Genomic DNA, 15,594 nt, shown 5'->3' on the forward strand with positions numbered 1-15,594 from the left:
CAAACGACGCGCTTCCACACTGCCTTACAGCGATTGGATGGGTGGTGAAAATAAGAGACCACAAAATATTAAGGGAAAATATACAAAAATAGACTTCGCTGCGGATAATAGCCAAGAGCTGTGGCATAGAAAAGAAGAACGTGGGTGAAGAGTAGAAGCCGCGCTTAAACCCGATCGGGAAATCCATAACAATAAGCCTAAAGTCCGACCAACTTTGAAGTCGACAAGTCACTTACTTCCTACAAATTGGAGTTTCTCAGATTAAGAATGAAATAATGAAATATCTTTCTAGAATATTGTTGGATTCAAGAAATTGAGGAGTAAGTAGCATATTCCAACATCAATGATCAAAACAAAGTTGAGACATGGCATACGTAAGAACCGGTCCAATAACAGTTGAGCTCTTTACAGAGTTCGCTGCGACTCCGATTTGGCAATCATACAATACCCAACAATTACCGCTCATTTACGCTTGCGGGCAGGCTTGGACGACTTGGAGTCGACCTTGGAGGAGGTCTGAATAGCAACCTCCTCATTCTTCTCGGACTCGATAGCCGGGACAGGCTCATCCTCTTCATCGCTATCACCGCCCTGCCCAAATTCATTGACACGCTTGAAGTCAACCTTGTACTTCCAGCCCTGGTAAAGCCAGATAAAGAAGATGACATCGTCACGAAGGGTGGCCAAGCGGTGCAACCAAGGCATCTTGACGGTAAAAGCGAAAAGATCGTCGATGAAGGTGTTGAGGAACTTGTAAGCCATGGCCTTGCCGGGCATGTGGGCAACGGACTAGATTTCAAATGTCAGTATACAAGAGTGCATTGCTTTGTAGCGAATATCTTACCTTGAGTCGGTAGTTGATGTACAAGCTCGGGACCATCATCAGGAATCCGTAGGCGTAGACACTGCCAACAAGAGTCTGAATGATGTACGAGTACCAGGACTTGTGGGTGTTGTAGACAAGACTGTAGCCGGCATATGCGAGGAGCAGCGGCACTGCAACGATGTACAGGTAACGGAAAGCAATCTCGTCATACTCCTTGGTCTTCTGCTCAGTCTCGGAGAGCTTGTGCTTATCCTCGAAGACAATCACGTAAGGCAGGAAGGAGAAGAATGAACCGGCTGGAGGGGGACGCAGACGGACGTCGACTGTCTTGGTGACCTTCCAGGCTTCCAAAAGAATTCCGAAGCCCTGGCTAGCCAGAATCATCCAGGAGGTATTATCACTGTTGTCCATAAGGTAAAGGAAGATGACAGCCTGCATGAAGACATTGGCCAGGATGGTGCGAACAGATGTGCCGACAACGTCCTTCTTCTTGCGCCAGTGAGACTAACATTATGTGGTCAGCAACGGATCCCAGTCAAATATGTTGTTCATCGTTGTAAAAGGTGCTTACAATATCGTTCTTAAACGCCAGGGTCTCAAAGAGCATGTGCAGAATAGTAACCACGCCAGTGGTGCACAGGAGGTAGATATTGGTATCGAGCACAATTTCCTTGATCATCTCCCACTCAGTACCATCACCGCCACCAGGCACAGGGCCACCATGAGCAGCCTGGCGAGCACTCTGCTTGGAGCCCTCGTCAACGCTAGTAATGATGGCGAACTTCCAGTTGGCCATGTTGTTAAGAGTAATACGCAGGGGAACACTCTCCACGGTCGAGTTCAACTCCGTCATGTGGGTACGCAGCTGCCAGAATGTATTCAAGAACACAATAGGATAGTACCAGCCATTCTTGCCGCTAATATCACGAGCACTGGTGCGTTCAAGCTGGACATACTGGCGGACGGCAGGATGCATCTGGCCGAATTTCGTTGTGCCAGAATCGGGAATCAGGGAGACGGTGAAGTTAGGGTGGTAGTAAGAGGAAATGGAGACTTTAGGGGTATTTTCTTCTTCTTCTTCTTCAATCTCGCCCCCATCAGCCAAGAGGTTCTTGAGCTTCTTGACCTTCTTCTTGGCCAAGTACTGGTTTAGGGGTCGCTGGAAGTGGACAGCGTTGTCACTGCTGTACCCCTTAGCCGCGGGATCAAGTTCATGTCCAGTGCGGGCCACCAAGAAATGGGCCCAGAGAGTACCGTTCTGCTGGACCTGCTTTGGCACCTTGATGGTGGTATCGATCTCACGGGTATCGGAGTAGTTTCCGAGGGTGAAGTTCTTCTCCTCCAGCACGAGCACATTGTCGGGGGACTTGAGGGAGGGCAGAGCAAGAGAAGGTGTCACATAGATACTTATATCGAGGGCAGTATCGGCCGGCCAAATAGGAGCGATGATATCCGGTAGAATGCTTGGGTTGGCGACTTCACTGTGGTCCGGGCGATTCTCAAAGGAAGGCATCTGGCCCGGGGCAGAGCTAACGGTAACGTCGGATGCTGCATTTTCCTTGTTGTTGAAGAACCGACTAATTGCGAATTGTACAAGAAGGAAGATTCCCAGGCCTTGCAGGGCGCCCTTGAAGCCAGACTAGATAAACAATTGTCAATTGACCGAGAGGCGAATCTCCATGAATCAAGGTTACGTACGCTTGATGACTCTGGCTCCTGTCTTCGTTGCCTTTGTTCAGGCATGATGGGATGATAGGAAGGATGAGAAGAGAAAAGGCCAAATCGGCCGGAAAGGAATAGCGGGCACGTCTTATCCGTTTGTCTGGGCCTAAGAGCTAGGACCCAAGGGAAAGTTGACGCGGGGGCTTGGCATTGGCATTATTAGCATTGGCGGTGGCTCGGGTTATCTGTTCCCCTCCAACTCCAACTCCAACTCCACAGTTCATCCCTACCTCGGCCACGCCCCTACACCTGTCGCGAACACTTTTTGATCGCGCAATGGGTATCGCACTCCAGTGCTGGCGCTGACCCTATGGACAACTACCCTTCCCCCGATTTTCGCGCGCAGCATTTCCCGTCGCATAGCGAGCCAAGAGTATGGCTAATCACCGCCGGAGATTCGCCTATTGGCATCTCTGTCGCGCGGCAGGTCCTTGCGCATGGTGATTATGTACTGCTGGGGCTTGCGCATTCAGTTTTACAACGAGACCAGCGCCGTCGGGATGGATTCGAAGCTTTCTTGGCTGAGATCGAGGAACACCGCGACGAAGGATGGAAGGAGCGGATGAAGGCGGTTCCTCTGGACATAAGGTGCGCACATGAACCCTGGGACTATCAGAAGTTTTTGGAGTATGAATACAAGGCTAATTGATTTTCTTTCTGTAGAATGATGGGTGAGTGCCAGGCGGTTGTCGCAGAAGCAGCGGCGACATTTGGCCGGGTAGATATGCTTCTATGCTGCACAAGTCAAGGTAAGAACAACAAAGAAAACATGGATGGTGTGATCAAGTGTCATTGATAAATTTCAGCTTTGATTGGCACTGTCGAAGAGCTATCGGCTTCAGCTCAAACCTTGAACCTTGTGCGCGACCAATTCGAGATCAACTACTTCGGTCCACTGAACATAATCAAAGCCGCCTTGCCACACATGAGAAGAGAATGTAGTGGCCATGTCATGATCCTATCAGGAATCAGTAAGGTCCACACCCATACAATCGGGAACTGAAACTGACACACTATAGCGGCGCACATCGGGACACCCGGCCTGGGAATGTATTGCGCAGCCGGCTGGGCCCTTGAAGGTTTCTGCGATGTAGGCTTCTTCTGCTCTATTCTCAGCGATATTCTAGTAGCTAAATGTTATACCAGAGCCTCGCGTTCGAAGTCGCGCCCTTCAACATCAAAGTCACCATCTTTCAATGCAGCATCGAAATCGGCATCCTCACGAACCTCGTCACCAGCGTCCCACCCATATTCCCCGCTTATTCACCATCAAACAACAGCGCACCCCTCTTCCGTGGGATTCTTAACCATCTCGTCCCTCGACTCCCAGACGCCCAATCAGAGGGCGTACAAAATCAGTATAGCTCTCCCGGGGATGACGATCCAGAGAACACGAGAGTCAGTTCAATCGAGAGTGGCCCATTTTCTGTCCCAGAGGTCGTCTCCATGCACCCGCCACTAAGTTCCGCACACTTGGAGGTTCTGGTGTCTGAAACTGTCTATGCCATCACATCTATTGGCGGGCATGAAAATCCGCCGTCCCGTCATATTGTAGGGCAGGAAGGTGTTGCTAGTGTCAAAGAAAAATTAAAGACCGTGAGCGAAGAGTTGGAGGATTTTATTCAAGCTAGTTATGCGGTGGATGTTGCGGCGGACTCGGATATACCGCCAATTGGATGAACTAAATACCCTATACGAACTATAATTTTCTGAATATTTCATGAAGGAATTGTGTCCTCATATTTCCCCTATTCTAGGACTCGAGAACGAGAAGAAATAAAATATAGTTCTGACCGAAAACGTGGGTATCAATAGACTGCAGATGAGGCTTTGCCACCCATGAGAATGTACACCATGCACTGAAAAGACCATTTCCACGCAAATGCCCAAAGAAATGTCGGAAGTCTGGGGATCCCGCTTATGAAGAAGTGGGATTCTTCTTGTAGTACCATGTCTGGCGTATATCCCAGGGCGAACCCATATCCTGGTTATTGCGATAACAGCGAAACTCTTTCCAAGCATTCGCAGTGCGCTTGCCTACCGCTCGTCCATCTGTAGCCAATATCTCTTGGACTAGTGCCCGCGGCGATGTGACATCGCGAACAAAGACTTCTTCCGCTTTGTTGGTAGATACTACTTCGGAGGAATCTTGTGTCAGGGGTTGCGTGAGTGGTGCTGTCGTATGTATTGCAGCCTGGAGTTTAGGCTGGGATGCAGATATAGAATTTGACTGCGTGCTGGCGGAAGTGTGCGTAGTTGGGGTCAGGTCCTTGGTAGTATTTTCGGGATTTTGAGATACATCGTCGGGAGGAGATATTGATTCCACTTTCAAGTCATCTGTGCTGGGTGTCATGGTGCTGTGAACAATATTGTCAATGTTATGCATATCTGGTTTAGGTTCAGGCTTAGGCTCGAGGTTTGGTGACTCAACCAAAACTTGCACATTTGGGCGGTGTAAAGTTTGATGTATCGACTCTGTCACTGGATCTTCTTTAAGTGCAGATACAGACTCAGACTTCGGCTCAGACTTGGGCTGAGGTCCAAAGGTTTTGGGTTTAGGTGGTCGACCCCGTTTGCGTTTGACTGGAGACTCTTCTGCAGGCTGAGAAATGGAACGTTTCAGATTCTCACACGGTGCCTTCATAGGGCTCATAATCACGACCTGGACCTTTGATTGGGCCTCCTGAGGTGTAGATTGTGGCTCGGTTTGTGAGCTCGTTGGTTCCAGACTCGGTGGTGGAGTGGAAAGCGGGGAGGATACCAGAAGATTGATGCGCTCCTCTCTGTCGCGACAAACATCGTCCCATTGTTGAATCGCTCGTTCTTTGGAATCTATTTTGAATTCCCCCTGGACAATTCGTGCATCGGGAATGATGTCTTCCTCACTCTCGTTGACCATCTGAACCTCATCTTTTTTCTGTGAATTTGGATCCATTAATGGAACCTCGGGCACTTCTTTCGACTCGGGCACTTCTTTCGTCTCGGGCTCCTCTGTCATAATAGTGTCGAGTTCCACTCTCTGCATCTCTTGCGCTCCATCCTCCTGGCCTGACAATGCAGTAGTTGGGGCTTCAGTGATAACACTCTTGAGAAAGACACGCTGTCCAGCTGGCATGACAAACGTCAATTTGGAACCATTGATCTCATGAACCTGCAGAATTGTCAGTGAAGTGTTCCATGATTATCAATCCATCCGATGAAACGATACCCTAGTCTCCTTGTCAATGACTATCCGCTCAGCTCCTTTACCATAAACATAATTGAATCTCCAAACGTCTCCGATCTGAATCGCGCCCTCCTCCACCAGAGTGCCAAGCTTCACTTTCCCCGACTCTCCAGCGGCGAGACGCTTATCCAATTTCTGTTTCTGGCCCCAGAACTCTTCGTATTCCCGTTCCTTAAAAGATTCAAATTCGCCATTCTCCCGCTCTTGTCGTGCCTCTTCAGCCTGTCGTAGCCATTCGGGGTCATAGCGACCATGCTGTAGATCAAGCTGGAACTGGCGAATGCCATCCCGCCAGTTGTTTGAATACCGAACAAAGGAATCAGGGAGTGGTGGGATCTTTGCATGAGGGTCATCCGCTGGGGGATCTGGATTGGGGTGGGTATCAGCGGGGAGAAAATCTAGGATTTGGCGCTTCTCATCTTCATCTAAGCAGTTCCATGCTTTGGAGCTAGCTAGGAGTTTCTAACATTGTAGAAATATCAATCTGATTAGCTCAAACTCCCAGCATATTTTGTTTTTCGGTAAGTTGGGAGATATACCACCAAGTCTGCATCGATCAAAACTGACTTATCGCTGGTCAACAGCTGCTCCTCGCTCCACTTTCCCCGAGCTGCGGCTTTGCGGGGGGTTCTTTTTGTAGGGGACCTCACGATTGGTGATTCCTGGGTAGGCATTTTCTTGGATGAACCTCCTGCTACACCAGCAGAGCTTGGCGCAATTTGTCTATAGCATGATCGGAGTTAGAAGTAGACGCTCGCTACCGTACACAAAGCCCAAAGCGGAGAGGTTGAAGCTTACCCCGAGCCTTTAGTTCTGCCCCTTTTCACCGCTTTCTGGCGGGCCATTCTGGCCGATTGCGCAGTGAATCTTGACAAAACAAAGAGTGATTCCAGCGTTTTTCCACAATTAAAAGCCGGCAATATGGTGAAGTCAACTCAGATTGCAAGGATTGACAGTATGTGACACTGTTGAAGAGAGGAAGAAGGTGCTGTTGCTGACGATAAGGTGTTTTTAGGCTTGATGCTGGCCGCGTCGGTGGATGATGAGCAGGTGAGATAAAGGGAAAGGATGTTTGATGATGGACGTGCACTGACCACTCTCTATAGGCTGAGAGTGATCTGGCTGAGATCAAGGGTCAGACCAAGATGATATTCCGCCGTCTAAATCGCAATGCCGCACCTCAGGCAAGCATTGAGTCGGGCCAGTACACCCTCCAGTAAGTGATTGTGAGCTCTTTCAATGCAGGAGACTAAGATTCTTATAATATGACAGCTATTTGATCAAAGACGAAATTTGCTTCCTTTGCATTTGTGACCGTTCCTATCCCCGCAAGCTTGCGTTCACCTATCTCGCTGATCTGGCCTCCGAATTCACCACCACCTACTCCCCCTCACAATACCAATCTCCTAACCTCCGTCCCTATGCATTCGTCGAGTTCGATACCTTTATTCAGAGGACAAAGAAGCTATACCAAGACAGCCGTGCCTCGGGGAATCTCGATAAACTCAATGATGAGCTGCGCGATGTCACACAGGTCATGACCAAGAATATCGAGGATCTCCTGTACCGCGGAGATAGTCTGGAGCGGATGGGCGAGTTATCTGGCCGTTTGCGCGAGGACAGCAAGAAGTATCGGAAAGCAGCAGTCCGCATCAACTGGGAATTATTGGTAAAGCAGGTAAGATGATCAACCCTGTAATCCCTGGTCTATCCCGTTCTCTGACCATATGACAGTATGGACCTTTTGTCGGCCTCGGATTGGTGATCTTCATCTTCCTGTTTTGGCGATTCCTTTGATCGCCCTTTTTCTCTGGAGGCCTCCCCTCGCCGGCGCTCCTTTGTATGATTGTATGCATAGTTAATAAATCCCCGGTGGTTGCAGGACACAATCCACCTCAAATTCACGCAATACACTGCAAACTGCAAATCAGATACAAGAAGCTTGTAGAGTCAATATCTAGATCTCATCTTCCTCCTCGTCAAAGTCATCCTCTTCGCCCATATCGTAGAGAATCCGCCCACCTTCTCCAGGTCCATCCCCATGCTGTGCATCAAAGTAGGGCAAGACGACACCTTCTCTGTCGCGTCTCTGTCGATCAGTAAGCCCCAACTCGAAGGTGGACTGGGGCTCCTCTTCGGCATCATAGTTGGATTCCATGGGAGGATTATACAGGGTATTGTCATCGAGAAGAGTGACGATCTCCTTCACCTGGTTGGAGGAGTACCGTGATGCAGGAGGGAGGAGATACCATTCCAAAACACCTCGTCCACTCTTGCGGCGATGCTCCAGCTCGAGGACGATTCCTTCAGAAGCGCCAGTGCCAACAAGCTTGTCCAGTCTGCCCAGCAGAACACCGTCCTGCTCTTCTTCAAGGCCAAATACCGGCGCAGCCAGGCTGCGATCACGCGCAGCCTTCTGCGCCAAGATATGAGAGAATGAATGAAGCGTGATAATACTCGTAGCGAGATAGGTGAGAACAGAGAATGTGGATGGCAAGTAGGGATTCTGCAAGGGAAGACCCGGAATATCTTGATGATAAATCACCACCAATGCGGCGTCAGACTTGGGGGCTGCCGGGTTTGTCGGGGCAATGAAAGCACCCAAGAATGAGGGCAAATGAAAGTTTGGGTCCAGGGTTCGTGAGCTCAAAAGAGGGTTTATGGCATCAATGATAATGAGACGTCCTATGGTACTGGTCAGCTTTCCTGAATCAGAATCGGATGAGCATTGGATCCTCCCTACTCTTTGACGGGCCGGTCGATGCGACAGGCTGATATGCTGCAGCCACTTCTTTAATAATGTCGGCCGGGCATTTGCGACGGGTGGATACAAATGCATCACATCCATCAGGTCGCTTTAAAGTCTCAAAGGCTACGAGGGTGACATGGACTTTAGACAGCTGCATCATAAATTAGCATGAGAAGTCAAAAGGCCTGATATGAATAACATTTCAACGGTTTCTTTTTGGGTGGGACCTTATACTTGCCTTAGCGCGTCTGATATACTCCTGGATGAGGGGTGTGGCGGGTTGCTCTAATGAGTCCAAGAGCAACGTCAGTGGCGACGCCGTGTCTCGGAGACTCAGGAGCTTAGATATAAGTAGCAGATTATGGGTCCTTCGATGGGACAGATTGACAGGCGCCATTGTGATCTGTAATTTAAAGTTGAGATGGCTGTAGGTAGAGGTGAGGAGATTGAAGTGGGGTATTTCCTCACCGCAAAAATTTCGCGTGATTTTACAGTTGAGGCTCCCCGGGCCGAGCCGCGAGCTACATATTTTTCCAGCTCTGCATAAGAAGATCATACACATGAATCCTTAGAATTAGGGCATTTTAAGATCCTCTCCTATGAACATCCACCTAATGTTTCCCAGAATAGGGGTGAACATACAATGAGTCAAACTCATATCTGCTGCCCAAATCCAAATCTAATTTAAGGCCGCTATATACCGGCGCATCATAGCACTACGGAAACTCCCGCCCTGAGCACTATTCCTAGGGACTGGAATGAGGGCATGTTTGAGGTGGTCGAGGAAAATTTTCGCGTATAAGTGTTCGCAGACAATGACAATGTACTGTTGAAAACGCGATCTGGCTTTCTAGAAAACAGGGCTTGCGTTCATTGCTTCCTTGGGCTTTGACCTTGATAAGCCAGGCTTGGTACGCGTTTCAAGACAGGATCCACACGGCTTAAGGAAGGCAAACAAATTGCCAGGATCCTCATATTTACCCACGGCGGTTTTTCTAACATTTATATGAAAAATGCTCGCACTGCAATGCTCTCAATGACGGTGCCTCTTCGGATCTTACCTGCAGTGATTGTGGTAGTGGAAGAAACTTAGGAGGTCATTATGGGCCAGGTGGACATTTTGGTAGTGATGGCAATGTATAACCATTATAGGCTATCTCAGATTCTTCAAGTTGCAGTTTGTTTTCGGTAAATATACGCATATAGCAAAGGAAATACGTAAGGAAACAGCAAACAAGACTTTATTTGGCAGGCGTTCTGTCTATATAATGACGGTGTTTCTGTGACTTCCGTTTCCTTCTTCTTCAGTATCCCACCAAGTGCACCACCAATACCATTGAGATCCCCATTTCTCTGTCGGTGCTCAGTATGATTTCGATGAATACCACGCAGCTGGGCGAAAGTGTTGGACTGCATTCTTCCAAAACATCTGGACGCTTAAACGGAATCGATAAATTCCGGGCAAATGGGGTCAGTGAACATATCTCACTCCCTCAAATAGTGGTTTGTGGCGATCAGTCCGCTGGGAAGAGTTCGGTTCTGGAGGGTATCAGTGGTATCCCTTTCCCTCGCCAAGATGGTCTTTGCACCCATTTTGCAACTGAACTTATTCTTCGCCACGATCCCTCTCAGTCACAATTCACAGCAACGATAACCCCACATCCTTCGCGAGATGAGGATACCAAAGCCAAGCTAAAAGACTACCGCCACGAGTTCCAAGACTTCGCAGAACTGCCTAGCATTACAAAAGAAGCGGCAAAGCTCATAGGACTTTCTACCAGCGATACGGAAGTCGACAAACCCTGCTTTGCAGAGGATATTCTTCGGCTGGAACTGGTTGGCAATACCGGAGTTCACCTCACTATTGTCGATCTCCCTGGTCTTAGAACTCAGTCCCGAGTTGCAAGGCTGGCTAACAACCGTGATCAAACAAAACTCAAACTAGGGTTCTTCATTCTCAAAAACCCTACCCCCAACGAGCTCAAAGCTGGAATGACTGGTGAAATACGCCGGAAGATGGAATCGACTTATTTTAGCACGCCACCTTGGAGTTCGCTGGGCTTAGATCCGGATCGAGTTGGCATAGACAAGCTGCGCATTTTCCTGCAGGACCTTTTGGATAGTCATATTGAACAGCAATTACCGACTGTCCGTGCAGATGTGCGTCGATTGCTGGAACGTACGAACCAAGAGCTCAATGCGATTGGAAATGAGCGAAAATCTCCCAGTCAGATCCGCACATTCTTGACCAGAATAAGTGCTGATTGCCACAGGCTTGTTCAAGCAGCTGTGGAGGGATCATATGGCGGACCTGATTCAATTTTCTTTCTGCATGATGATGATAAGCCATTTATTCGTCTTCGTGCTGCAGTTCATATTGGGAACGAGACTTTCTCTAGCTACATGAGCGAAAATGGAGCGAAAAGAAAGACAGTTCTCGTCACTGAGAATCCCGAATCGCCAGAAAGAAAGAGATGGAGAAAGAGATCGTGGAAAGTCGACAGTAGCTCCGAAAGCTTAAGCAAAAGCGAAGTTGAGGATGGTCAACTAGCTGTTACACAGGAGGAACTGATGAACTGGGTTCGACAGGTAAGAAATATTGCTTGCAGTGCATAAAAATTATTCTCATTCAATATTGACCTGATATAGGCATATAAAGAGACAAGAGGTCAAGAGCTCCCTGGAAGCTACAACCACTGTCTCGTTACCAGGCTCTTCCATGAGCAGTCCTCACGATGGGCTGAAATTTCTCGAGACCACGTCAGTGCCACTTCAAGACTCGTTTCCCTGTCTATGGAGACTGCCCTTGAACATACCATCAAGGACATCCCAGTCCGTCACAAAATTCATCACCTCGTCCGTAAAACTTTGGAATCAAATACCAAAGTTGGCAATCACGAGCTCGCAAAATTGATTGACGATGAAACTCGACAGCCAATGACATACAACCACTACTACACTGACAATGTCCAAAAGTCTCGAGATGATCGTTCGAGATCTCAAGTGGCAGAATTATTGTCACATGCAATTGATTCGGCGGGACACATGTCCGCAGACTCAATGCTAACCTATCTGAAGAAGAACTCAATCGAACCAGACAAAATCGTCGACACGAAAGAACAGGCATGCTCAGACGCTCTCATGGCCTTGGGTTCTTACTACAAGGTTATTCCTTCTTCATTCAGATCTGTGGTTTACCTCTAACTAACTCCGCCAAGGTAGCATGCAAGACATTCGTTGACAACGTCTGTCGCCAGGTTATTGAAAGGCATATTCTCGCGAAACTGAACAATGCATTCAACCCAATGACTGTTAGTTGTTACTCTGATGAGGAACTTGTTTCCTTAGCTGCCGAACCCCCCCCCTCCCCCGATTTGCCAGCAACGTTCTGACGCAATTCACCTTCGGGATGCATTGGAACATAGCCTGCGGGATTTGGAAATCTAGGCACTAATTTGAATACCTATGATATGGGCTTTTACGCTGCTACCGGTTAGTTGCAGTCAATCTGTGGGGAGCTTCTTCAATTTTACCCTACTGGTCCATTAGTCATTCAATATTTGCAATCCCTAAGCGTGAACATACCTTGATAAGGTATTTCCTCAAGTACTCGGGTACTACACGGCGCCTACCTAGGTCTTATGGATACTTTATCTATCTCCCACTATATCCTGCCTAGGGATCTATCTTCTTTCCTACCGGATTACTTAAACAGTCAAAGGGCTCTCTAAACATGTAGCGGAATAAAAAGAAAAGAGCTTCAGGGTTTAGAACGAATGTGCAAAAACTCCGCAGTGCACCCAAGTAATAGAGGGCTAAATAGAGGGGTAGATAGAGGGGTAGATCCTACGCTACTGAGGAAGTGAGGACTAATTTGTGATCGAAATTCATTATATATTTGATTGGGGTATATTGCAGTGCATCATAGCACATGCTCATGGCGAGTCATGAAAGCATAAAAGGAACAGAAGCCAAAACTAAGTAACCGATGAAGCATCAGTTGCCCACCATTAAAAGCCTAGTAAGGCTCAGGGGAGAAAACCTTCCGCAGACGGAAGTGAGACAGATCACGAATAACCTGAGCAGTCTGCTTCATATTCTGCTTCACAATAACAGAAGTAGGCTGCGAGAAGAGCTCATCGATCTCCTCAAGAGTCTTGTTCTTAGTCTCGGGCATGAAGATAATCTGGTAGAACCAGCCTAGAACGGCGATACCACCGTAGAAACCGAGAGTGAGACCGATACGGGTCATTGAGTTCATCATTCGGGTGAAGTTGAATGTGACGATGAAGGAGCAGAGGAAGAGGTTAGCGTCGGCGGTGGTCATGCCATAGTGACGCAGGTAGGTGGGGAAGACCTCCGAGGGAATGACCCAGGTCAGACACGCGTAGGAGCCAAAGAAGCCCATGTATAGGATGATACCAGTAAGGTAGATACCCTGAGCCGCGGCGGGGTACTTGTTGTAATCGATGGTGTAACCAACGCCGACGAGGACAAGACCGATGAAGAAACCGGGGAGCATGGCATTAGCCCAGTAGCGGCGGCCGAAACGCTCCATGTACATGACAGCAGGAATGGTGCCGAACAACAGGGAAGCACCGCCAACGAGGGACATGAAGACGGAGGTCTTCGCGTCGAAACCGATGGCCTCCATGAGAGTGGACATGTAGTACATGACGGCGTTGACACCGGTGAACTGGCCGAGGAAAATCATAATGTTGGCGTAGACAATGGCGCGGCGAGCACGCGGGTTGGTGAAGAAGTCCATCCAGGCATATTTCTTGGTCTGGGACTGCTCCTCGCACTCGGCCTGGACGGCCTGGCGCATACCAAGGAACTCGTCCTTGGCGGCAAAATCGTTGAATCCACGGATGCGCTTCCAGACTCCGTATGCTTCGATTTCGTGTCCCTTGAGCATCAAGTAACGGGGGCTCTCCGGGAGGAAAAGCATTCCAACGAAGAGGATGGTCGAGAAAACGAGGGATGAGCCAAGAATGTAGCGCCAGGAACCTTCGACGCTGATGAACATGGCAGCGACAGCATAACCAAGCACTTCACCGAGAGCAATGTTGAGTTGGTAGAGGGAGACGAGGTTACCACGGATCTTGCTAGGAACTATGAACCCAATTCCTGTTAGTATAGTGACCTCAACAAACATCAAATACAGAAGACTTACCAGACTCCGCAACATAAACAGGCACAGTACCACCCTCCAGACCAACACCGGCACCCAAAACCATACGGCCAGCAAATATCATACCAAAGTTGATGGCACCAGCCTCCAGACCGGCGCCAATGGTGTACAGAACGCAAGAGACAATGATAGACATGCGACGTCCAAGGTACTCATTGCATGGAGAAAGCAATAGGGCACCAGCAACAGCACCAAGCGGCATACCACCATTCACCAGACTGGCTTGATTAGAATTAAGGTGCAGAGCAGTGGGAAGAGACAAGTTGGCACCACTGATCAGAGATTGATCGAGACCAGAAAGAAGACCTCCCATGGAAGCGAATGCAACCAGCATGTAGGTATAGATAGCCGGATTGGAGAATGTGACCTCAAACCGAGACTTGGGCAGAGTCTGCAACTGCTCCTCAAGCTGTGCCAGCTCAGCGTCCATCGCAGCCTCGTTGATCTCATTATCGACCTTCTCAGACACATGGTCCATCTCGAAAGCGATAGGAGCCTCCTTATGGGTGTCGGTGGGCATCTCAATATCCTTGAGGTCCGACATGGTGAATAGAGAACCCTTAGGGTAGATGTATAACTAAATGTAGAAAAAAAGGAACTAAACCAGGCGTCTCAGCCGGGGCCCACACAGTGGTGTATTAGAATAGAAGGGAGAAGAAAGCACGTCCAAATAAAAAAAAATCGAACTGGAAAGGGGGGCAGACAAGAAGTATTTGAAGCAAATCTCAGACCATCAACCCCAGATGCCGGAAATACACTTTGGCGTCGTGACGCACGAGAGAAAAACAACAGTGGGGAAGAAGCTACTCGGAGAAACTAAAAGTCTAAAAATCCGGCTGGGGATCCGTTCCCGTGTTCCTGATTCGGTATCTGGAGTAACTAGTCATGTACTCCAAGTTTTCAACTGTGGAGAAACGGGATCCGGGGACCACGAAAAACGGGCAGGCAAACAAGAGGGGGAAAGCATAATGCGGGCTCACCGAGATCCCAAACATGGTCAAGACTGCCCGAACAAGTATCCATTTGCATGCTTCACAGGGATAGGAGAATGTGGAGAGGGAAAGGCAGGCCGGGGAATTTGATTATCAGGCGTCTGGACGAATCGCAACCCACAGAAGCTTATTTAGTTCAATCCAAGGTTGCAGTCCAACCACACACTGTGGCAACTTTTGCCCTGATGCTTGAATATGATCAAATATCAGCATAACATCCACTCGGCATCCTAGTTCTGGAAAATTCCCGGCTTCCCGTTGTCTTGCAGAAAATCGGGCCTAGAAGTGGAGTTCGTCGTTGCGGGTGAAGACAAAGCCGACCATCTTCCCTAGTCAAGCCGGCAACATCAGGTATCTGATGATGAAAATCAGGAACGTCACATGGGAAGTTCTCGGAGAGTGTCCGATTTCAAAGTATTACGCAGTATCCTGTATGGCAGGTTGGGGTTCCCCATGGAGACTCCAGTTTCGGTGACATCTCGGTGAAACTGTCCTCCACTTAAAGCATGTGCCGGCCCGGGGGGACAAATCTCGGGGTCAAAAGTGGAGACATAGGAACCGGATCCCGAGATGCTTCCGAGTTGTTTTCTTAAAAGGTCGGGTTCGAGCTTCAGGGTTCTGTTCTGTGGCTTTGTTTTCGTCCTCTTAATGGGTGGAACTTGCGGGATTTTCCCACTTTCAAGCCGAGGGCGTCATTCGCTGAGCGGGCGTGGGTTGGTGGCTTGGCGAAGCGGATCTAAGACTTGAGATTAGCCTATATGAGTGGAAATATCAGAAGACGATAGAACCAATCATAATTGTTATGTCACTCGCGTACCTTGGAAGACCTTCCAAGCCAAAATAGTAAGATCGTCAGTCTGATGAAGACACTTCTAGGGAAAGATT

The 15,594-nt window shown here is 48.7% G+C and overlaps 7 protein-coding genes across 7 annotated transcripts; 3 read left to right on the plus strand and 4 right to left on the minus strand.

Moving 5' to 3' along the window:
- Nucleotides 1–462: 462 nt before the first annotated feature.
- On the minus strand, nucleotides 463–2,569 carry N7520_003499 (CLPTM1 family protein; the record flags this gene model as incomplete). Its single annotated transcript, XM_057137434.1, has 4 exons — nucleotides 463–789; nucleotides 845–1,330; nucleotides 1,398–2,465; nucleotides 2,525–2,569. The coding sequence occupies 4 exons, from the start codon at nucleotides 2,567–2,569 to the stop codon at nucleotides 463–465; spliced, it is 1,926 nt and encodes a 641-aa protein (XP_056997899.1).
- Nucleotides 2,570–2,858: 289 nt separating this feature from the next.
- On the plus strand, nucleotides 2,859–4,228 carry N7520_003500 (short chain dehydrogenase/reductase family protein; the record flags this gene model as incomplete). The annotated part of the gene is made up of 5 exons (XM_057137435.1): nucleotides 2,859–3,136; nucleotides 3,212–3,297; nucleotides 3,355–3,519; nucleotides 3,568–3,638; nucleotides 3,695–4,228. 5 exons carry the CDS (start codon nucleotides 2,859–2,861, stop codon nucleotides 4,226–4,228), a joined length of 1,134 nt encoding a protein of 377 aa, XP_056997900.1.
- Nucleotides 4,229–4,466: 238 nt separating this feature from the next.
- Nucleotides 4,467–6,448, minus strand: N7520_003501 (uncharacterized protein; the record flags this gene model as incomplete). The annotated part of the gene is made up of 3 exons (XM_057137436.1): nucleotides 4,467–5,699; nucleotides 5,757–6,236; nucleotides 6,314–6,448. 3 exons carry the CDS (start codon nucleotides 6,446–6,448, stop codon nucleotides 4,467–4,469), a joined length of 1,848 nt encoding a protein of 615 aa, XP_056997901.1.
- Nucleotides 6,449–6,695: 247 nt separating this feature from the next.
- N7520_003502 (SNAP receptor SEC22) lies at nucleotides 6,696–7,461 on the plus strand (the record flags this gene model as incomplete). The annotated part of the gene is made up of 4 exons (XM_057137437.1): nucleotides 6,696–6,729; nucleotides 6,790–6,824; nucleotides 6,881–6,990; nucleotides 7,047–7,461. 4 exons carry the CDS (start codon nucleotides 6,696–6,698, stop codon nucleotides 7,459–7,461), a joined length of 594 nt encoding a protein of 197 aa, XP_056997902.1.
- Nucleotides 7,462–7,731: 270 nt separating this feature from the next.
- Nucleotides 7,732–8,920, minus strand: N7520_003503 (Elongator subunit IKI1; the record flags this gene model as incomplete). Its single annotated transcript, XM_057137438.1, has 3 exons — nucleotides 7,732–8,459; nucleotides 8,518–8,674; nucleotides 8,762–8,920. 3 exons carry the CDS (start codon nucleotides 8,918–8,920, stop codon nucleotides 7,732–7,734), a joined length of 1,044 nt encoding a protein of 347 aa, XP_056997903.1.
- A 971-nt stretch (nucleotides 8,921–9,891) lies between these two features.
- On the plus strand, nucleotides 9,892–11,915 carry N7520_003504 (putative dynamin GTPase; the record flags this gene model as incomplete). Its single annotated transcript, XM_057137439.1, has 3 exons — nucleotides 9,892–11,112; nucleotides 11,173–11,688; nucleotides 11,742–11,915. 3 exons carry the CDS (start codon nucleotides 9,892–9,894, stop codon nucleotides 11,913–11,915), a joined length of 1,911 nt encoding a protein of 636 aa, XP_056997904.1.
- A 626-nt stretch (nucleotides 11,916–12,541) lies between these two features.
- Nucleotides 12,542–14,261, minus strand: N7520_003505 (putative MFS sugar transporter; the record flags this gene model as incomplete). Its single annotated transcript, XM_057137440.1, has 2 exons — nucleotides 12,542–13,638; nucleotides 13,700–14,261. The coding sequence occupies 2 exons, from the start codon at nucleotides 14,259–14,261 to the stop codon at nucleotides 12,542–12,544; spliced, it is 1,659 nt and encodes a 552-aa protein (XP_056997905.1).
- Nucleotides 14,262–15,594: the final 1,333 nt, after the last annotated feature.

This window comes from Penicillium odoratum, assembly GCF_028828045.1.
Source record: "Penicillium odoratum strain IBT 22623 chromosome Unknown utg000003l_segment0_segment0, whole genome shotgun sequence".
Classification (NCBI taxonomy): domain Eukaryota; kingdom Fungi; phylum Ascomycota; class Eurotiomycetes; order Eurotiales; family Aspergillaceae; genus Penicillium; species Penicillium odoratum.